Source organism: Hyperolius riggenbachi, chromosome 3 (assembly GCF_040937935.1).
Source record: "Hyperolius riggenbachi isolate aHypRig1 chromosome 3, aHypRig1.pri, whole genome shotgun sequence".
In the NCBI taxonomy this organism is placed as follows: domain Eukaryota; kingdom Metazoa; phylum Chordata; class Amphibia; order Anura; family Hyperoliidae; genus Hyperolius; species Hyperolius riggenbachi.
In genome coordinates, this window is record NC_090648.1 from 107,481,359 (window position 1) to 107,505,093 (window position 23,735).

At 44.1% G+C, this 23,735-nt stretch overlaps 1 protein-coding gene across 3 annotated transcripts in view; it reads left to right on the top strand.

Annotated features, from left to right (window-relative positions):
- ENTPD4 (ectonucleoside triphosphate diphosphohydrolase 4) overlaps positions 1-23,735 on the top strand; it is a 79,559-nt gene that overhangs the window by 21,207 nt on the left and 34,617 nt on the right. For all 3 annotated transcript variants that reach the window (XM_068274732.1, XM_068274731.1, XM_068274733.1), the window contains 2 exons: positions 5,780-5,985; positions 20,099-20,249. In XM_068274732.1, the coding sequence (XP_068130833.1) occupies positions 5,780-5,985; positions 20,099-20,249 (357 nt within the window). The remainder of the gene's footprint in view (positions 1-5,779; positions 5,986-20,098; positions 20,250-23,735) is intronic.

The window sequence follows — 23,735 nt, forward strand, 5'->3', positions numbered from 1 at the left end:
AATAAGCTTTTCCCTGAGGGAAAGAATTGCATATTTGGCAACAACTTCCTCCTTTGATTGCAGCAGCCTAATAAAAAGGGTTTGTCTAAATATACTTTTGGGTTTGCATTATTTTGATATTAACGTTGTAGATGTTATAAGCCCATTATCTCAGTGTTTCATAGCCGTGTGTTACCTGCTTAGCTGTTTCATGGGCTGTTTTGTGTTCATCACACAGAAACAGAATCCCCCTGCTGTAAATTCCAAAGTTGTTTTTTTTTTTTTTTGTTTCTGTTTTTTTTTTTTTAAAACCAGAATAACACTACTTTGACTCCTCCCAACAGCTCCCCCCCCCCCCCCCCATTCCTTTCTACTTCATTAAATGACAACTTCACTGTGGCAGCTCTGGAATGCACTGCACTGTCTTTCTTAAAATGCACTAGTGTGAACCGCGCTTAAAATCTCACATGATCTTAGGGCTGGTGCACACCGAGCGGCTTTTTCAGTGTTTCTGGATCCGCTTGGTCAATGTATCTCAATGGGGTGGTGCACACCAGAGCGGGAGGCGTTTTGCAGAAACGCATACTCCCGGGTGAGGCATTTTTTGGATTGTGGATGCGTTTCTGTCTCAATGTTAAGTATAGGAAAAACGCAAACCGCTCTGAAAAACGGCAGTTTAGAGCGGTTTTGCAGGCGTTTTTGTTACAGAAGCTGTTCAGTAACAGCTTTACTGTAACAATATCTGAAATCTACTACACCAAAAACGCTTCACAAAACCGCAAAATGCTAGCTGAAAAGCTACAGAAAAATAACAAAAAGCGTTTCAAAATCTGCTAGCATTATGCGGATCGGCTAGCGGGTTTGGTGTGCACCAGGCCTTAGATAGTACTCTTTCAGTGGAGCATTGCGCACCAATGTCCTGGTGACGGCTTTCTTCCACATCATGGGATGCTCAGTGGTGATAGCTTGAAAACCACACATAGGGCCCTTTTCCACTAGCAATCACAATCACAAACGCCAGCGATTGCGATTTTTCATTAAAGCGGACCCAAACCAAACATTTTTTTAATTAAAGATAATTAGTTGCACCACTCTGACACATACAAAGATAAATAAACACTCCTTCAAGCCTATGAGCATTTCAGTGCATGCTTTTCACCCTTCTCTTTTCAAAACTAGGGTTATACTGGGGGCAGCCATTAGCAATTCCTCCATTGCCAGAAACCTTCTACTCCACCAGTTTGCCGGAAAAATCCCGGCAATTTGAAAGGAATGGAGGGGTTCCTCCAATAAATGTAAAATATATCTTTGTCATCATGCAGCTGAAAAAGGGCTGCTATTTATTATTATAATTTAGAAAATAGATTTTATTTCTGAAATCTTGTATTTTTAATTTGGATCCACTTTAATTCTGTTATGCGATTGCGATTTATCATTTGCATTGCATTATCACTCTAAAGATCGCTCCAGAAAGCATTTGCGATTTCCAAATCGAATCACTGTAGTGGAAAATACTTCTCATGATTTCTATGATAAAGTAACAATAGCGATTTAAAAATCACTAGCGATTTTGTGATTTTGCAATTCAACTGTGTAGTGGGAAAAGGCCCATAGGTGGATTACCTAGTTAATTAATCAGTTTGCACAATAATCTGTTGTCTGTACTGCTCCATGTCTTTCTCCACCTCTCCTCTGAGATAGGCTGTCTCAGTGGCACAGCTAGAAGCAGAGTACCCCCCTCAGGAGTACATATTATCCCAGCACTAGGCAGTTTGGCGCAGGACGAGCCAAGTGATGGCTCTCCCTGCTACCGCTATACTCCCCGGCGGCGTTAAATACTGTTGTAGCAACTCTGAGGGAGATGTAACTCGAGGTCTGGCGATTGCCAGATCCCCAAATTACTGTCACGTGCCCCGTGCAGCATAGCATTGCTGCTATGACTGTACCCAGCTTTGGTGCCGGGCGCTGAAATGATCTACTTCACTCCTCAGGCCACAATATGAGGCTCCTCCCACCCACAGATGACACAATCTCTTAGCAGTCTTTGTAAAGGCAGAGGACTGCCATGGCAGTTTTTCAGAAAGTGGGAGTGGTGGGCAGAGGGCGAAACTAGACTATTCAGGGCCCCCTGCAGAAATGATAGCATGGGGCCCCCTTAGTCCCTGAACTCCACGGGATTGGGATTCAGCGTGGAGTTCAGAGTGTTTTGCTGTGAAGCAGCCTCTGGAAGCAGGAAACCACTACACAGTTTTTGTGAGAGAATGGGAAGGTTTCTTTGCACTTGCAGTTGGGGAGGGGAAGGAGGAGGGCCCCCAAAGCCTCTGTACCCCCCCCCCCCCCCCCCTCCTTTGCGATGACCGGGATGATTACTACACCCATGGTAGGGGGGCTAATCAACAAAACTTGGATTTTATGGCTCAAGTAATCCGTTTTTAGACATGTTTTCTTCCCCCCTGCTACTCTGTTATAATTTCTGCTATCTGTGTCGGTAGTGTGGGTTTATTTTGACACCGGACGTCCGCTTAACATTTTCATTTCACAGACATGGCAGCAATTATAAGAATTTACAGTTAGGCCCCATTCACATTATCAAACGCAGATGGCCGTGTAATCGAAATGCAACGCGAACGAATGCACGCCATCTGCGTTTGCATGAGTTGCGTGGCTGATCCCATTCACTGAAAGTAAATGAGTCAGCAGCACGTTTTGGGAAAAAATGCATGCAGCATGTGTTTGAGCACCGCACTGGTCCAGAACGCATGCAATATGATAATCGGACAGTGCAGTCTATGGACTGCTGATGTTCATGCGCGTCGGCCTCCCACATGGGTTGCCGAAATACGCAGTGTGAACGAGGCCTAAGACCTTGGATTTGAGAGTAACTTGGTTTGAGAGCGATTTGAAATACAAGCAAACTATTTTGTGCAATTTTTGACTTAATATACAAGCAAAAAAAAAAAGTTTACAAGTGTCACATCATTACAACTGCGCCTTTGGTTCTTCACCCTTTGAGGCTGCTGGATTGTACTTAAAGAGAACCCGAGGTGGGATTTAATTATGTTAGTGGGGCACAGAGGCTGGTTGTGCACACTAACACCAGCCTCTGTTGCCCCATGGTGTGCCTCCAGGACCCCCCTGCGTGCCGCTATCCCCTCCGCAGTGCTAGCGACACACAGCTTGTCGCCAGCACATTGTTTACCTATGTGGTGTCAGTCAGCACCGCTCCCCCGCCTCCTCTGTATCGGCGCTACCTGCCCGCGTCCCTTCCCTCCAATCAGTGGGAGGGAGGGGACACGGGCGGGTAGCGCCAATACAGAGGAGGCGGAGGAGCGGCGCTAACAGACATGGCATAGGTAAACATTGTGCTGGCGACACGCTGTGTGTCACTAGCACTGCAGAGGGGATAGCGGCGCGCAGGGGGGTCCTGGAGGCACACCATGGGGCAACAGAGGCTGGTGTTAGTGTGCACAACCAGCCTCTGTGCCCCACTAACATAATTAAATCCCACCTCGGGTTCTCTTTAATCTGAGTGTAGGGACTGTAATTCTGTGAAATCCTCAAAAGTAGGCAACAGCAACTTTCATTGGAATACGTTTCTTGTTAAAGCCACACACAAAAGTTTGGGGAGAGCCACCAAATAGCAATGACTGTGTTACTTATAGTGAAAATCTTGTTGAAATTTTTATTTTATACAGTACAGTACTTTGTATTAAATATTTTTCTATAACAGTTTTTGGATTGTGGAAGGAATCATCTGAGTGTACATGAATCCTTATGGGGTAATTTGCTTTGATATAAGCGTGCCTTGGTTTTTAAGCATGTTTCCGGAATGAATTACCAAGGTTCTGCTGTAGTGGCTTTTTTACCAGTTTGTTTCATTTTTCATGTGTTTAACTCAGAAAATATAGTTTGTTTTTTAATTAGCAACATGTTAAAGCGGATCCGAGATGAAAAACTATAACAAGTAACTTGTCTATCTTATCTAAAGTTTAGATAGTTTACACATCAAATATAGCTGCAAACGGCTTCAACAGTATATGATTACTTCTTCCTGTGATACAATGAGAGTGGCCATGTTCTGTTTCACATTACACACAGGCAAGCGGATCTGTATCTCCAGCCCTCAGCCTGTTAAAACGTAACTCCCCTCTTCCTCTATGCCTCTGAAATCTCTGGCTAGTAACCTCCTCCTGCCCAGACTGAGCTCTCATAAGCCCTTGCTACTAAGACTGAGAGTGCCAAGGCACTCTGGAGAAGCTGTGGGCAAGGCTTGTTTAGTTTGTAGGGAGAGTATTAAAACAAAAAAAGTATTTGGCTTGAATTGAGGAATGCCCTATAAACTATATAATAGATCTCTAGTTCATTCAGGTTCGATGGCTTCCGAGCATGGGCAGCCTTCTGTAACTTGCACCACAGATTTTCAATTATATTCAGGTCTGAGGACTGGGATGGCCATTCCAGAATGTTGTACTTGTTCCTCTGCATGGATGTCTTAGTGGATTTTGAGCAGTGTTTTAGGTCGTTGCCTTGTTGAAAGATCCAGCCCTGGCACCGCTTCAGCTTTGTCACTGATTCCTAGACATTGGTCTCCAAAATCTGCTGATACTGAGTGGAATCCATGTGTCCCTCAACTTTTAACAAGATTCGCAGTCCCTGCAATGACCACACAGCCCCACCGCATGATGGAACCACCACCATATTTTACTGTAGGTAGCAGGTGTTTTTCTTGGAATGCTGTGTTTTTTCCTCCATGCATAATGCCCAAATAAATCAATTTTAGTTTAATCAGTCCACAACACCTTATTCCAAAATGAAGGTGGCTTGTCCAAAATTGCTTTAGCATACCTCAAGCGGCTCTGTTTGTGCTGTGGGCGGAGAAAAGGCTTCCTCTGCATACAGCATCTCCTTGTTTAAAGTGCGCCGAATGGTTGAACGATGCACAGTTTTTGAAGCGTTTATTTTCTTATTATGAAGCGTTTTGCTAGCGATTTGCGGTTTTGTGTAGCGTTTTTTTGTGTAGCAGATTAAATATTGTTACTGAACACTGAAAACCGCTCTGATCTGGCGTTTTTTTGCATTTTTTCTTTACTTAACATTGGAGGCAGAAACGCCTCAGAAATCCAAAAAATGCTGCAGCCCGGGAGTATGCGTTTCTGCAAACCGCCTACCGCTCTGGTGTGCACCAGCCCATTGAAATACATTGCCCAAGCGTTTCCACATCTGCAAGCGGTTCTAAAAACGCTACCAAAACCGCTCGGTGTGCACTAGGCCTAAGACAGCTTTCTGTATCCTTCCCCCTAAACCATGATGTGAACAATCCTTGTCTTCAGGTCATTTGAGAGTTGTTTTGAGACCCCCAGGTTGCTACTATTCATATAAATTTAAAAGAGGAAGGAAACTTACAGTTGACCCCCTTAAATACTATTTCTTATAATTGGATTCACCTGTGTATGTAGGTCAGGGGTCTCTGAGCTTACCAAGATAATTTTAGTTCCAATAATCAGTTCTAAAGGTTCTGGAATCAATAAAATGACAACAGTGCCTAAATTTATGCACCTGCCTAATTTTATTTAAACAATTATTGCGCACTTTCTGTAAATGCAATAAACTTCATTTCACTTCTCAAATATCACTGTGTTTGTCTCCTATATGATATATTTAACTGACATTTTTTACCGTAACAATCAACAATTTATACAGAAAAATCATAAAGATTAACAAGGTTGCCCAAACTTTCGCATCCCACTTTATAGCTGAGAAACACGGGTTTAATAGGTGTGTGTCTTTATGTATTTTTCAGGTATCTGGCCCGTGTCACCGACGTTGAGGCCACGGACACCAATAACCCCAATCTCAGTTATGGCGTGGTGGTGGACTGCGGAAGCAGTGGCTCGCGGATATTTGTGTACTGCTGGCCCCGTCACAATGGAAATCCACATGACTTACTGGATATCAAGCAAATGAGGGATCAGAACAGGAAGACCGTTGTCATGAAGATCAAGCCAGGTGTGTTTTGGGGACCTGTATTGAAAAGAACCCAATAAAATCAATTGGTTTACAATATTACTTTATAGAATATTTAGTCAATTTTTGCCCATTGTGAAATATTTCCTCTCCCTGATTTACACTCTGAAATTTCTCTCAGGCGTCAACATTTTTAGTACTGGCATGTGATCTCTATTGAATGTTTGTTTCTAAGAATTCCGAAGCCAGTACAAAATACCTGATCTCCCAGAATGCTCTGGTGGTTAGAATTCCGCATATCTAATCAGCGTAGGCCAAGCATCACTGGGCCGGGTTACATACAGCAATATATAGGAAGTGTTTCTGATGTGGAAACCACAAAATTTCCATGAAAGTGGGTATTGTGATTAATTTACTGCATTCTATTACAGTGTTCTCCCCAGAGAGTAGGTGACATGAAAAAATAGCTGGATAAGGTGTGCTGATGGAATGCAGGGCCGGTGCAGCTCTGCTTACAGCATAGGGGGAGGATGAGGAGGTGAGCCGATCACAGCCGGGTGGAGCACCCAGCTAAAAGAGCCTGGGGAAGAACACTACTAGATGTCGTTACAGTGCCTCTTTAGTGACTTCTTTTTAGGGCATACATGTCAAATTCCGGCCCATGGGCCAAATCTGGCCCTCACAGCTATTAAATTTGGCCCCCAAGCAGTTTCCCCACTTTGCATTATGTTTGGCCTACTGTTGACCACCAGGGAAGCTGTATTGGAGATGAAGCCCTAGAACACCAGAGAAGCCATATGGGGGAGGTAGGTGAAAGCACTAAACACTAGGGAACTGTATTGGGGAGGGTGGTGGTCACTAGACACCAGGGAACTGTATAGGGGACAGTGGGGGGTAATTAGACACCAGGGAACTGTATAGGAGAGGGAGGAGGACCACTAGACACCAGGGAACTTTTTAAGGGAGGAAGGTGGTCAGTAGAGACATTGAGGTTGGCCCACGACTGGGCCCCATTGTTCAGTTTCGGCCCACTTTCTTTTTGAGTTTGACACCCCTGGTTTAGGGTAACAGTAGCCTATTTCCAAGAAAATAACTTACACCAAAAAAAGGGCCCTTCGCATGATTTTTAGGATGCTCGAAATATAAGCCCTTCTCCAAAACAGGCCCTTTACTACAGTTCATTAAAAAGTGTCCAGGCAGTTATAATATACAAAAAAAGTAACATCAATTGACAATAGAATGCAGCAGAACAGATAGACCCTTCACCAAGTAAAGCAGACTAAAAAAATTGCACTCAAAAAATCCCATGAAACCCAAAACCATGAGCGTTAGCATGGGCCGGACAGTCTGTGAAGTTGTTAGAAAAATATTACCGTAATGATGGAATTCAACATTTGGAGATGCTGGGAATACACCATGCGTTTTTCCAGCAGATAGATGGTTCGATAGATATTTCCGACATGTCCGATCTCAAATTCGATCGTTTTACCGCTTGATTTCTCATAGAATTATATGGAAAAAGATAAGAAAAACGAGCGGCAGATAAGAGAATTGAGCGGCAAAATGGATGTAGCGGAGAATCAAGCAATACCCAGCATTATGATGATGATCCAGTATGGGGTGACATGACTAGATCTGTTTAATGCTGGGAATACACAATGCGTTTGTGCGGTTGATTTGCCGTTTGATCATGTTTCAATTCGCTTTTCTGCTCTATTTCCAGCTCGATTCTCTTATCTTTTCTTTTCAATTTTCATTCACGTCAGAAGTCGAGCGGTAAAATGATCGAAAGGGAGATCGGACATGTCGGAAATTATCTATCGAACCATCTACAGTGTTCTCCCCAGAATTTTTTTTTCCAGCCAGGTGGCATGAAAAAGTAGCCGGGTGGGGCAAGATGAGAGAATACAGGGCCGGCACTGCGCTGCACAAGTCTGCTTACAGCAGAGGAGGAAGTGAGCCAATGACAGCCGGGTGCTCACCAAAACTGGCTGGGTGGAGCACCCGGCTAAAAGAGCCTGGGGAGAACACTGCATCTATCTGCCTCAAAAACACCATGGCCTCAATTCACTAAGATCATGCTGGAAATAATAAAGCAAGAGAAAACTTACCTCCACACAGTAAGAGAGTTATCTTATCTCTTCATTCCTTACGTTACCTCCTCTGTAGTTATTTTCACACACAGTTAATGAACAGCATGTCTTTAACTCTGGAGTTATTTTAAGGATTAAAGAGTTAATTTAAAGACAGAAGAGTTAACTTTAGGTTTGCCTGAGGTAAAATGTTTCCTGAATACTACATGCCTTATCACCATGGTAACAACTCTAGAAGAGTTATTAAAGACAGGAGATAAGCTTAGTGAATTGAGGCCATTGTGTATTCCCAGCATTAGAAAAAATCTAGATGGTTGTTCCTGGAAAAATCAGTAAATGTAATGTGAGACCCTGTCTTATTTTTGGGGAAACATAGTAGGTAGGTAGGTATGGTTCATTTTTTTTCCTATGCAAGTTAATTGATTGAAGAAAATGACTTTATCTGTTTTAATTAATTTTTCTTTAGTCAGGTTGATAAATTTAGTTACCATATACTTGATATGACTGTATTGAAAAATAAAAAAGGCATTCAAATCCTCACACCCAAAAAACTGCAAAATATAATCATTTACAGAGATCAGAGATATAAACAGAAAGTTATAATGCAGTTTGCTTTGTATTGTCATGTGGGCTAGCAGCCAGTGAAGAAATAAGCAGAAAGGCAGAGCAGAGGAGGAGTGGTGAGAAAGCTAAACAAGTCTTCAAGTAGCAAGATGCATTCTAGAAGCAAAATGGAAAGAAGCGGAAGATGTTGCTGTATTCTATCTACAGTTTCTATTAGAATGCATTTTTTACCACCTAAGGTGGCCATACACTGATAGATTTGCAGCAGATTCTACCATCAGATTTCTGTCAGATGCCTGTCAAGTTGAATCTGACAGGAATCTATCTGATGTGTGCCACACACTAGGAACAGATTTCCAATAGATGATTGGAAATCTATTTAAAATCGATCTAAATGTATTACTGCACCATTAGATCCAATGCAACTCTATGGGCCATCGATCTATTGCCAGCAGCAGATCAATCTAGATTTTTCCTTCCTGTCAGATTAAATCGGTCGAAATCGGCCGCAAATCGATTGATTGATCAATCGGCCATCGATTTCTGATCTAATTGATCGATTGCTGAAATCGACCAGTGTATGGGCCCTTTTAGAAGCGATGGAAGACTCCCATAAATTGCAAAATAATGTGTAATGCACAGTAGCTGTTTTTCCGGTATATGCAGTACTGCTGGTCTGTCACAAGATGGTGGTGGTGTTAGTATTTGCATGTGCAGTTTCCCCCCCCCCCCCCCCCCCATTATTCCAGAAAGCTAGAGATCAGTTTTGCTGAAGCCTGCTGTATAAGCATCCTCCAGCAGGGTGCCATGAAGATAAAATAGGAGCAGACATTTAGCACGTTCCATGCTGTGGCTCGCACAATGCCCGCTACCAGCAGGGTGTGATTCACACTGATTTCACATGGCTGAATGTGGCAGCAAAGCTTTCATTATCTCTTTGCATTTCCCATAGCAGTTGCTATGGTGATTTTTCTTTACTTTTTTCTTTCTTTCCACACATTGTGAAAAGTAGGTGGCAAGTGTGCCAGGGATTAGTCTAATCCGTGCTGCACAACCAAGTGTAAAATGTAATCCTTTTACATGTACCTGTAGGCATATCGTTTTTATACCGAAAGTGACGTCTCACTTACGTTAATGTAAGTTATAACAATATTATCATTATAATTTAGTCTTTATATAGCGCTAACATCTTCTGCAGCGCTGTACAGACAGTGTGTTGTCTTGTCACTAACTGTCCCTCAGAGGCACTCGCAATCTTATCCCTATCATAGTTTTATGTCTATGTATGTATCATGTAGTGTACGTATCATACTCTAGGGCTAATTTAGTGGGAAGTCCCTCAGAGGAGCTCACAATCTCATCCCTACCATAGTCATATGTCCCATTGTAGTGTAAGGCCAACTTTTAGAGGGAAGCCAACTAACTTATCTGTATGTTTTTGGAATGTGGGAGGAAACTGGAGTGCCCAGAGGAAGCCCACACAGACGCGGGGAGAACATACAAACGCAATGCAACAGTGCCCTGGCTAGGTTAGGAACCAGGTACCCAGCAATGCAAGGCGAGAGTGCTAATCACTACACCATCGTGCTGCCCACTTGTAGGAGGATGCTCCAATCCGCTGCTGTTTTCGTGCAGACGTCTTAGCTGCTCCTGTCTCCAGTCACAGCAGGAGATGTGGAGAGTGTGAGCGGCCTGTGTATGAAGTTAGTGCAGGTAGTGATCTCTAGGGAGATTCTCTTTCATCTCCGGCACATTCCACACACACGCCTGACTAGCCTTGAGGAATCTTATAACCTCATCCCTGACAGGTGACTCCGGAGGCCCATTACACGCATCTCTCCAGAGAGCTCAGCCTAATGTGTCCTTATTAATGCTACTGACTCTGTCCTCTGGCACAACTGCAGTGTGAGGAATCTGCTCTGTGGAATGTTGCCTCAGAGTGTGACCCATTTATAGCTACTATCACAGGGGAGAGGGGAGAAAGTGTTAAGCTAATGAAAGGGCTGGGGACTCAATTATTCATAATTACATTTAGTTTTCCTTAGAAAGTGGAAATGTACTGGTTGATATGTCACAACAGTAAGCCAGACAGTGTAGGGTGTATCACACTTTACATCACTGATGATTTAAATATGGTTGCTAAAGATTCCTGCCAAGTATGGGAGCAGAATATTGCTATATGTAGCATGGTGTGTCGTAAACGGAACCTAAGTCCATCTGTGTATGGAGTAAAGCTCCGTACACCCGCTGGATGAAACGTGGCCGATGATAACCACCTCTGCCGAGAATTCAGTGAGTGTACAGCAGCCCCTAACACCTCTCGACCAGCGATCGCTTCTGCCAGGCAAGGGTCAAGAGCATTCTTACCACCCCCCCCCCCCCCCCGTCCCCCCCCGTCCCCCCTTACGCCATCACGTGACCTGGCTCTTGTTTCGCCCTTTTTTTTATCAATAAACTGGTCCAAATTCTTCGAGAGAGGTAAGATTACCTCTCGGTTTATAAGATTAACAACTTATTAGCCTATCTTTTATGCATTCGGTGCCTCCACCCATGTTTTAAGTACATTAGCATCAGACCATCCTTAATGTAAGTTATTCCTATTTATTAACAGACCTAATCACACTTGTGAAATTTTACTTTAACAAGAACTGACCATCATTTTTAACTCCTATTATACAGATTACATTAACAAAGTAAATGAAGTCTGGTATAAGTGTAGGTTTGGAGGCCCTCCGGACTTCTTGTCTGTGCATAATCCTTTGAGTGATACAGGGTGTCTCTGTATATAAAGCAGAGCTGTCCTCTTCCAGCATTAGCAGCAAATGACTGGATAAAGGACCTCTCTTTACCTTCAGTCATGTAGCGAATAGGCTGAGGGTATCGCATGATTCTAAGCAACTGTTATCGTTTATCTCATTTATGAGAAAATATTATTGAGCACAGCAATGGTGAAATGAAACCTTTGTGGAATGTATTGACTTTCAGTCCACATGAGGTATCAGTGGAAGGGGTATTAGCTCACCACTAGTTCATTGCTGTATGGTGAAATAATCTATTTATGTGATGTCTATGCCATATAAATAAAAGGAGACCAATAAAAACAGTGCCTTGCACTGACACTACTGGCTGCTTTCTGCATTAGCCGGATCCCTGGTGGCTGATATGGAGCGGCTGAGCTAATGGCTTGGCCAGACTCTCATTCCCTGCTGATGTTTAAGGGGCCCAGCATCTGCCTATAGGGGAAGGAGAAGCTGGCATCCCCCTATGCTAGAACCCCTTCCTCTTATACATGGACCCTGTGTATGGGGAAACTGTAGTTCCTGTTTCGCACACACATATTTCATTTATTTTCCATATATCCTCTGTATAGCTCTGACACTTTTACAACCAGTATTACCAGGAGCATTGGACCATTCAAGGCGGTCCCTGACCCCAGAGCACATACAGCTGTAAAAGAAGCACAGTGGCTAGGACATTGTCTGGTCTGAGTTTGCATGTTCTTCTTATGTTTGCGTGGGTTTTTTCCAGGCACTGGTGAAAAAATGTAAATATTGGAGATGGTAAAAAGTAGAAGAAAGCTGCTCTACTGCCTGTATAAGGGACACCAGACAGTGCAGGCTGAAGGTGCAGCTGGACCTGAATGCACTGACCGATACTGGAGAGCCACACACAAGTAGATACATTATGCTTTATTATGGCCAAAAAAGTCAACAGAACACCCATTAACAATTTTTGGACAGATACTGGTCCTTAAAGAGAATCTGTACTCTAATATTCTTACAATAAAAAGCATACCATTCTATTCATTATTTTCTCCTGTGCCCCTCTGTGCTGTTTCTGCCACTCTCTGCTGCAATCCTGGCTTGTAATTAACAGTTTTAGGCAGTGTTTACAAACAAACTAACCAGCTTCTAATAGGCTCAGCTAAGCATAGAGTGTGAGTCATTCAGAGTGTGCAGGGGACCTGCAGAGGGTGTGTATCGCTTCTACCAATCACAAGCAGCCCTGCACATTCCACACAATCAAGCTTTAGCCCGACAAACAGGACAGAGGAAAGATACATTGATTTATTACAGAGACAGTGCAGTTAGGAAACACTGCAGTAAGCCAGAACAGATTAGAACAGGCATAGGAACTTATAGAATAGAAGAACTAAGGCTGAAAAATTTGTTACAGAGTCTCTTTAAGGGAACCTAAACTGAGAAGGATATGGATTTTTCCCTTTAAAATAATACCAGTTGCCTGGCTCTCCTGCTGATCCTGTGTCTCTAATGCTAGGTACACACTATGAGATTTTCTGGCCGATTTACTGTCAGATCAATTATTTCCAACATGTTCGATCTGCTTTCCGATCAATTTTCGAGCATTTTCCGATCGATTTCCATTCACTTTAATAGTGAAAAACTTTTAGCTACAGCCCCTAAACAGGCATACAGATCAGGTGCTCTGACTGAAGTCAGACTGGATTAGCTGCATGCTTGTTTCAGGTGTGTGATTCAGCCACTGCTGCAAACAAAGAGATCAATAGGACTGCCAAGCAACTGGTATTGTTAAAAAGGAAACATCCATATCCTTCTCAGTTAAGGTTCCCTTTAAAGAGGATTTTTTTTTTTTTGCTATATTCCTTTATAAATGATTTAGTCAGTATTTGCCCATTGTAAAATCTTTCCTCTCCCTGATTTACATTCCGTCTTTAGGCCTCTTGCACACTGCATGCAATTCTGATTTCACTTTTTAATCAGTTTTTACTTCCGATTCAGATTTTTAATCTTTACTGCATGCTGTGTTTTTTTTTTTTTATCTGTTTTTCTGTTGAATGTATTCAGGGAAGATCGGAATTGAAAATCGAAAACTGAATCAGAAAACAGATTTTCAGTGTGCAGGGAGCCTTAGTCCTGTCAGGTGATCTCTCTTTACTGAGAGTTCTATGCTCAGGAGATGCTGCTTGCTTGGCAGTTAGAAACCGTCCTAAGGGCTCATACACATGCCCAACGTATGTCGCCCATTGGGGATCAGGACCTGACATCACTGGGCCGGGCTGCACACACGCATGTCAGTTGTGTAGCTCACCACGCGCTGTGTTGCTATGTGGGGGGGGACGGGACAACGAGCGTAACCTCACACAGCAGGCGGGGGAGCTGCCTGAACAATGGGATCGGTGGGGGGATCATGTCACTGGGGTTGTGTAGATCTGTCCTGCGGATCGCTTTCACGTTGGGTGTTGGGTCGATAGGTGCCGTACACGTGCCTGATTGTCGGCTGAGGTGGTCGCTATCTGCCGCCTCACCTGATTTAAAGAGAGTCTGAAGCGAGAATAAATCTCGCTTCAGACCTCATAGATAGCAGGGGCACGTGTGCCCCTGCTAAACCGCCGCTATCCCACGGCTTAACGGGGGTCCCTGATCCCCCAAATCCCCTCCGTAATTCGGGGGAGCGCTTCCTGGTTGGGGCAGGGCTAACCGCCGCAGCCCTGCCCCACGCACGTCTGTCAGCGCGTATCTCCGCCTCTCCCCCGCCCCTCTCAGTCTTCCTTCACTGAGAGGGAGAGGGAGAGGCGGCGATACGCCGCTGACAGACGCGACTGGAGGCAGGGCTGCAGCCGTTAGCCCTGACTCCAGGAGCGACCAAGTCTGCAACCAAGTGTCGCAGTGGGGGGTTTGGGGGTCAAGGGACCCCCGTTTAGCGGCGCTATTGCGGCGGTTTAGCAGGGGCACACGTGCCCCTGCTAACTATGAGCTCTGAAGCGACATTTATTCTCGCTTCAGAGTCTCTTTAACCACTTAAGCACTGCAGTCATAAAACCCCTTAAGGACCAGAGCCTTTTTTTCCATTCAGACCACTGCAGCTTTAACGGTTTATTGCTCGGTCATACAACCTACCACCTAAATGAATTTTACCTCCTTTTCTTATCACTAATACAGCTTTCTTTTGGTGCTATTTGATTGCTGCTGCGAGTTTTACTTTTTATTATATTCATCAAAAAAGACATGAATTTTGTCAAAAAAATGACTTTTTTTACTTTCTGTGCTGACATTTTTCAAATAAAGTAAAATTTCCTATACATTTGAGCGCGAAAGTTTTTCTGCTACATGTCTGTGATGAAAAAAAAACCATTGAGTGTATATTTATTGGTTTGGGTAAAAGTTATAGCGTTTACAAACTATGGGGCAAAAAGTGAATTTTCCCATTTTGAAGCATCTCCTACTTTTCTGAGCACCTGTCATGTTTCATGAGGTGCTAAAATTCCAGGATAGTATAAATACCCCCCAAATAACCCCATTTTGGAAAGAAGACATCCCAAAGTATTCACTGAGAGGCATGGTGAGTTCATAGAAGATTTTATTTTTTGTCACAAGTTAGCGGAAAATGACACTTTGTGACAAAAAAAAGGGGAAAAAAAGTTTCCATTTCTTCTAACTTGCGACAAGAAAAAAATGAAATCTGCCACGGACTCACTATGCTCCTCTCTGAATACCTTGAAGTGTCTACTTTCCAAAATGGGGTCATTTGTGGGGTGTGTTTACTGTCCTGGCATTTTGGGGGGTGCTAAATTGTAAGCACCCCTGTAAAGCCTAAAGGTTCTCATTGGACTTAGGGCCCCTTAGCGCAGTTAGGCTGCAAAAAAGTGCCACACATGTGAAATTTCTCTGTAAATGACAATTTTTTGATTTTTTTTTTACACACAATTGTCCATTTACAGAGATATTTCTCCCACTCAGCATGGGTATGTGTAAAAATACACCCCAAAACACATTATACTACTTCTCCTGAGTATGGCGATACCACATGTGTGGCACTTTTTTGCACCCTAACTGCGCTAAGGGGCCCAAAGTCCAATGAGTACCTTTAGGATTTCACAGGTCATTTTGCGACATTTGGTTTCAAGACTACTCCTCACGGTTTAGGGCCCCTAAAATGCCAGGGCAGTATAGGAACTCCACAAATGACCCCATTTTAGAAAGAAGACACCCCAAGGTATTCCGTTAGGAGTATGGTGAGTTCATAGAAGATTTTATTTTTTGTCACAAGTAAGCGGAAATTGATTTTAATTGTTTTTTTTTTCACAAAGTGTCATTTGTCGCAAAATGTGTGTAAATTGCGTGTAAAAAAAAAAAATCTAAAAATTGTCATTTACAGAGATATTTCTCCCACCCAGCATGGGTATGTGTAAAAATACACCCCAAAACACATTATACTACTTCTCCTGAGTACAACAATACCACATGTGTGGCACTTTTTTGCAGCCTAGGTGCGCTAAGGGGCCTAACGTCCTATTCACAGGTCATTTTGAGGCATTTGGATTGTAGATTACTCCTCGCGGTTTAGGGCCCCTAAAATGCCAGGGCAGTATAGGAACGCCACAAGTGACCCCATTTTAGAAAGAAGACACCCCAAGGTATTCCGTTAGGTGTATGGTGAGTTCATAGAAGATCTTATTTTCTGTCACAAGTTAGTGAAAAATGAAACTTTGTGGAAAAAACAATAAAAATCAATTTCCGCTAACTTTTGACAAAAAATAAAACCTTCTATGAACGCTTCATACACCTAACAGAATACCTTGGGGTGTCTTTTTTTTTTTCTAAAAAGGGGTCACTTGTGGAGTTCCTATACTGCCCTGGCATTTTACGGGCCCAAAACCGTGAGTAGTCTGGAAACCAAATGTCTCAAAATGACTGTTCAGGGGTATAAGCATCTGCAAATTTTGATGGCAGGTGGTCTATGAGGGGGCGAATTTTGTGTAACCGGTCATAAGCAGGGTGGCCTCTTACATGACAGGTTGTATTGGGCCTGATCTGATAAATAGGAGTGCTAGGGGGGTGACAGGAGGTGATTGATGGGTGTCTCAGGGGGTGGTTAGAGGGGAAAATGGATGCAATCAATGCACTGGGGAGGTGATCGGAAGGGGGTCTGAGGGGGATCTGAGGGTTTGGCCGAGTGATCAGGAGCCCACACGGGGCAAATTAGGGCCTGATCTGATGGGTAGGTGTATTAGGGGGTGACAGTGGGGATTAGTGGGGGGAATAAATGCAAGCAATGCACTGGCGAGGTGATTAGGGCTGGGGTCTGAGGGCGTTCTGAGGGTGTGGGCGGGTGATTGGGTGCCCTAGGGGCAGATAGGGGTCTGATCCGATGGGTAGCAGTGATAGGGGCTGATTGATGGGTGATCAGTGGGTGATTAGATGGCAGAACAGATGTAAACAATGCACTTTGGAGGTGATCTGAGGGTAGGTCTGGGGCAATCTGATGGTGTGGGTGGGTGATCAGATTGCCCGCAAGGGACAGGTTAGGGGCTGATTGATGGGTGGCAGTGACAGGGGGTGATTGATGGGTGATTCATAGGTGATTGACAGGTGATCAGTGGGTTATTACAGGGAAGAACGGATGTAAATAATGCACTGGCGAATTGATAAGGGTGGGTCTGAGGGCAATCTGAGCGTGTGGGCGGGTGATTGGGTGCCCGCAAGGGGCAGATTAGGGTCTAATCTGATGGGTAACAGTGACAGGTGGTGATAGGGGGTGATTGATGGGTGATTGATGGGTAATTAGTGGGTGCTTAGAGTAGAGAACAGATGTAAACACTGCACTTGGGAGGTGATCTGATGTCAGATCTGCGGGCGATCTATTGCTGTGGGTGGGTGATCAGATTGCCCGCAAGGGGCAGGTTAGGGGGTGATTGATGGGTGGCAGTGATTGACGGGTGATTGACGGGTGATTGGCAGGTGATCAGGGGGGATAGATGCATACAGTACATGGGGGGGGTCTGGGGAGAATTTGAGGGGTGGGGGGGGGGGATCAGGAGTACCCAGGGGGCAGTTTAGGGACTAAAAAAAAAAATAGCGTTGACAGATAGTGACAGGGAGTGATTGATGGGTGATTAGGGGGGTGATTGGGTGCAAACAGTGGTCTGGGGGGTGGGCAGGGGGGGGTCTGAGGGGTGCTGTGGGCAATCAGGGGGCAGGGGGGGGCAGATCAGTGTGTTTGGGTGCAGACTAGGGTGGCTGCAGCCTGCCCTGGTGGTCCCTCTGACACTGGGACCACCAGGGCAGGAGGCAGCCTGTATAATACACTTTGTAAACATTACAAAGCGTATTATACGCTTCCTATCCGGCGATCGTCGGGTTAACAACCCGCCGGCGCTTCCGATTGGCCGGCGGGTTGATCGGGCGGGCGGAGCCTATTGCCGGCGGATGCGCAAGCATCCCAGCGCGCGATCCCCGGCAAAACAGTGCCCCAGGACCTGACGCCATTCTGCGGTACGTGGTCCTGGGGCTGCCACTTTGCCGCCGCCAATATGAAGTAGGCGGTCGGCAAGTGGTTAAAGAGAAACCATAACCAAGAATTGAACTTCATCCCAATCAGTAGCTGATATCCCCTTTCCCATGAGAAATCTAATCCTTTTCTCAAACGGATCATCAGGGGGATCTGTATGGCTGATATTGTGGTGAAACCCCTCCCACAGTGTGATGTCAGCGCCTCACAGCTCTGAGGTCCTGACATCGCACTGTGGGAGCCTTGTTGCATTGTGGAAAATAACAGCTGTTTCCAACTGCCAAAAAAGCAAGCAGCTTCTCCTTCCACTGACATCACCTGCCAGCAGTAAAAATGTCACCATGTAATGTCAGAATGTAATTCAGGGAGAGGAAAGAATTTACATATGACTATGGTAGGGATTAGATTGTGGGCCCCTCATTGGGAAAGTTAGTGATAAGACAATATGCTCTGTACAGTGCTGCGGAAGATGTCTGTGCTATATGAATACTAGATAATAATACCAGTATTCTACTAGCTGGTATCTCTGGCATTCATTTTTCCAGGTGTCTTTTTCATGTATGGCTGCAGTGCTTCTCCATTCAGTGTAATTTAATAGGATTATCACTGCATTACATCGCAAAACAGTGGTGGTGTATAATGGTCAGCTGCCAGATGCCCCCTAGTGTAACAATTATGGACTGCATCACTGGAGGTTACAGGGAACCTGTCATTTCTCTAAATGTTGTGCTGAAAGTTGTTCTTCTTTTGTGCCTAGGATAAGATGGGCGATGAGCCTCTATCTAGTCTGACAAGTTCAATCAGGAGCTTTTCGAAACAATTTTTGTCAGCATAATGTAGCCACTAGCAATTGTATTCCAAAGAAAGTGATTTACAGTAAAGTGATTGCTCTTTACTGCTCCTGCTTCCTAGTGCAGGTGTTTCCTCACTCTGATTGAACATAATAAAAGCTCCTGCTGCCTCAGCATTTATTATGTGACTCTCCTGATTGGACTTGTCAGACACGGTGCAGATAACTACAACAAGAACATCCTCCACATTAGTACAGCAAATCCGGTACAGCCAGCAGCACGGAGGGTCGTAAAACTCATGTCAAGTATGACATTCAGGTTAACTTTACAATTCTAATTTATTAAAAACTAAATATAGTTTCTCATGTACAGTTGAGCTCTGGAATGGCATGTTTAATGATGCTGTATGACAGTGTGCATGTCATGCACCTCAAGCAATGTCCATGAATAGAAATCATGTGTAGATGCTAGAATTCAATAATTCCAACGGGTGGTTCACACATTGCCCATGCACACCAATCCAATAAAGGACTACTCCCGTGTAAAAAAAGTAAGCAGTTAAAATCGGACAGAACTGACAGGTTTTGGACTAGTTCATCTCCCCATGGGAGATTCTCAGGGTTTTCTTTGTTTTCAAAAGCATTTCGTGAATGGCAGTTTAACTGACAAATAGTAAGATACCAGCCTCCCTACGCACTTGCACACTATTTTAGCAACTGCCATTCAGGAAATGCTTTTGAAATCAAAGAAAACCCTGAGAATCCCCCCATGAAGAGATGGACTAGTCCAAAACCTGTTGGGTTTGTCCGATTGCTTGCTTTTTTTCCGCTGGAGTGGTCCTTTAAGACAAAAATGTATACATGGTCGCTACTGAACCATTACTTCTGAGCAAACCTGGGTCTTCCCTGTACACATACTGGATGAAACTCAGCCAAGGAAGCTGATGAGGACCGCCTATGCAGAGAATCCCGCCCCCCCCCTCCCCCCATGGCTAAGCTCCTCCCCTTTTAGTGCTATTTAGGAAATGTTTTTGAAAAACCTGCAAATAATGCACTTCATTAGTTATGAAAAGTTGCTGTTTTTACCCATCTATCTTGCCCAGGGCATTCCACTGCCCTTGTACTTGCTGCTCTGTTTGTTTGTGTATATGTGGTTTGTATTACTCTAACCTTGGGTCAATATTTAGCTGTATTTTATATATATATTTTGTGTGGTTTTTAAGTGCAGGCAATGATCTATTTCCAAGGCAATAAATGTTTGAGGAGAGAACATTTTTTAGACTGGACACAAGCTTTCCTATATTCCATTAGCTGTGTCACCTGCCAAGTGGTTTCCTTCTAGTGAGCCATACATATGCAGAGTATATTGTCACACATTACTGGAATAGCCTCAGACAGTCCAGACAGACAATCTCACTTGCCAAATGTCTTCTTCCAGGTATTTCTGAGCTCGCCACCACCCCAGAGAAAGCCAGTGACTACATCTCTCCGCTGCTCAATTTCGCTGCCAGCCATATTCCCCGCGATAAGCACAAAGAGACCCCCTTGTATATACTGTGTACAGCAGGACTGCGAATCCTGACCGAGAGGTAAGAACACACATTCCATCTGTAGACAACTTCACAGGGAATGTACTGTGATTTTTATCGTTTTTTCTTCAGAAACATATGAAATATTAGCTCTTTCATATTAACCACCTGCAGTCATCATATTTTTAATGTTCTGTGATTGAGTGTTTTACTGTTGTAGCCTTGAGATCAGTGCAGACTGGCTCATACAGGCCTCCCTTCCCTTCCTATATGCACTCCCACGATCATGAACATTAAAAAAAAAAATATATATATATATATATATATATACATATAAAATGTGCATTTCTCCCAAAGTAAAATGCGCCATAAATTACTTTTTTTTTATTTTTTTATGTTGCTGTCGCTTACAGTAGGCAGTAGAAATGTGACAGATTTTCGAGTAGTCCATCTCCTCTTTGGAGATTCTTTAAACTGCCAATCCTGGAAGGGTCTATACAAAGATTCTGGACAGCCTCCCTACTAGTTTGCACACCATTTTGGCAGTTGGACTAAGTGCAGTTCAGTAAGTGGTTTTGTAAATTAATACCTGAGAATCCCCCATGGAAAGATGGACTAGTCCGAAACTTGATAGATTTTCTCTACCTACTGTAAGTGCTGTCACATTGGAAAAAAGTAATTTATAATTAAAAAAATGTAGACACGCACGCACGCATGCACACACACATGTATTCACATGGTACTCAAACACACAGTCATCCCCCATCAAGATGATCTGTTTGGTGTTCTGACGCTGGCTTGACTTTTATAGGAAGCCATTTGTAAGGTACATTTCGGGCAAAGGGAGAGATGGGCATGTTTTAGGCTACTTGCACACCAAGACGTTGCGTTAGGTGCTACGTTAAGGTCGCATAACGTGCACCTAACACAACGTATGGTGCTGCAAGAGCCGACGGTAGAGTGAGCCGCGTTAGGCGGCTCAAATCCTATAATGTCTCCCAGAGTGGCGCTGATTGGCCAGCGGGTCCACGTGATGCGGAGCGAGACACTCCGCATCACGTGGTCCCGCCGGCCAATCAGCGCCCGCCAGTGCAGTGAATATTAAGTAGCCATGTGCGCGGCTACTGTAGCTGACTCTCCCCGCCTCCTCTCCGCCCCCCACTGCGCATGTGCAAACAGTCTAACGCGGCTATAGCCGCTCCAACGCTGTAGCATGCTGCACTTTGCGGAGAACATGCAGCGTTGCATGTAACGCAACGTGGGCTGTGTGAACAGCCCACTTGTGTTACATTGCTGTGCGTTGGGGGAGCGTTACAGGCGCACTAACGTGCGCCTGTAACGTCTTGGTGTGTAAGCAGCCTAAAGCAAAATTATTTTATTTAAAAAGTGCTTTTGATGATTTATAACATTCCGATAAAATAAGCGAGCTTTGATAGTTATCCTTTAATGGGACAAAGGAGAGAATTCCAGAGATTGAGGCAGTCCGACTCCTAGAGAACTGGTAAAGCCATGCTTGAGAAGAGGTTATGGTTGGGGAAGCAATTTGTAGGTCATACGTGGAGCTGAGAATGCATTTGGAGGTCTGTTTATGTATGATGTCAGATATGTAAGTAGAACAGGACCAGTGGAGCGATATAACCCTGCTTTAGTACAGGGCTGTGGCGTTGGGTGTTGGTGCAAAAATCGTCCAACTCCGACTCCTCAGTTTATGAAATCGCTTGCTCTGACTCCAAATGCCCGAAATTGCTCCGACTCCTTAGGCCAGCTTCAGACTGTATATTGGAGGCAGCGTGGTGGCACCACCAAAAACAGGCCTTCGGAGATTACCGCATTAGTATGCGGTAATCCCCTTCTGGCCGGGATCCAAATAGGAAGTGACGCTCGGTCACTTCCTGTTTTAGAGATACGGAAGTGCACGGAAGAGTGTTGTAAAAATACGCTTCTGCGCATTGCAATGCCAACATTGTGGCAAACCCCTGCGTCGATTCAGAGGTTGCACGGTTTGTCTGCGCAGTAGATTGGAGACTTCCAGCGCACTGTACCGTAGGCTGTATGAAAGCACCTATAGTCTTTCATTAGCATAGCAGTGAGGTGCGGGAAAAAAAGCCCCCCTGCACCGCGCCAGTGTGAAAGGGCCCTGAGTCTAATATTTACCAGGGCTATGTAGTTGGTACAACAATGATCCCATTCCTTAGTTTATTGAAACCACGACTCCGACTCCAGGTACACAAAATTGCTCTGACTCCACAAAACCAAATCCACAGTCCTGCTCTAGTATTAAGAGTTACTATAGTACATATAGTGACCCCAATATAACGGAAGGTTGTTACCAGATCTTTAACTGAGGTCGTACCTTGTGCCCAGGCTGGATTCTCAGCCAAGATGCCGACAAACTGACTTCTCAGCTATCTTCCATCTCTAGTGTGCTTCGCAGATTCAGTGTCAAATTACAATCAGTAAAATGTATCCTCTGCTGGCCGATGAGGGTAAGCTCAACTTTGTCTTAAAGTGGACCTGAACTCAGAGCTACTCTCTGCTCTAAAAGATACACAACAGCCTAATAACCTTTAAATAAAAAACCTTTATTTGTCACAGCTCATGGAAATCCTAAAATAAAGCTGCACAGTTTCTACTTCCTCATTCATGGAAGCAGACATATTGTTTACAGACTGTGTGCTTTCAAATGGGTTTATCTGCCATAGGTTGTCATGTGACACAGGGGTAGATCAAATTACAACTTGAGATTAGTCACAGATGAGGGGGAATAAGACAGCCTAAACTCTCTAAATACATACGGGGTGAATTTCTCTCTGTTTTTCTTCTTTCCTGCGCAAGAGTTCGGGTCCACTTTAATGGACAACTGAAGTGAGAGTGATATGGAGGCTGCCATATTTATTTCCTTTTAAGCAGTATCAGTTGCCTGGCTATCCTACTGATCTTCTGTCTCTAATGCTTTTTGCCATAGACCCAGAACAAGCATGCAGCAGGTCAGGTGTTTCTGACATTGTCAGTTCTGACAAGATTAGCTGCATGCTTGTTTCTGGTGTTATTCAGACACTTCTACAGCCAAATAGATCAGCAGGACTGCCAGGCAACTGGTATTGTTTAAAAGGAAATAAATATGGCAGCCTCCATATTCTTCTCACTTCAGTTGCCCTTTAAGTTACTTGTACAAGGGCAATAAATGTCCCCCATATAGGCTTCTGTTCCACGCACAAGCTCCTACAAATGTGTCCTTCATGTACTGCTCACTTAGCAATTAACTGCATGTGTGTTGTGACTAAACATTGAGCCAATATTGGTATGAAAAAATTGCTTTTTTTCTGCTGAATTTTGTTAACAGACTAAATTTTGCAAATGTATGTGCTTTTCCACCTGGCAGCAATCAGATTTCAGCCCAAGTCTGCAGCCATAGATCACACGCCGTGGCCCCTTGCACTCCTGCTGTGCTTTGTTTACATAAGACGACACAACTGTTGTTATAGTTTTATTAGTAAAGTACCAACCAATTACGCAGTGCTGGACAATAAATAGGGTTACAGACCT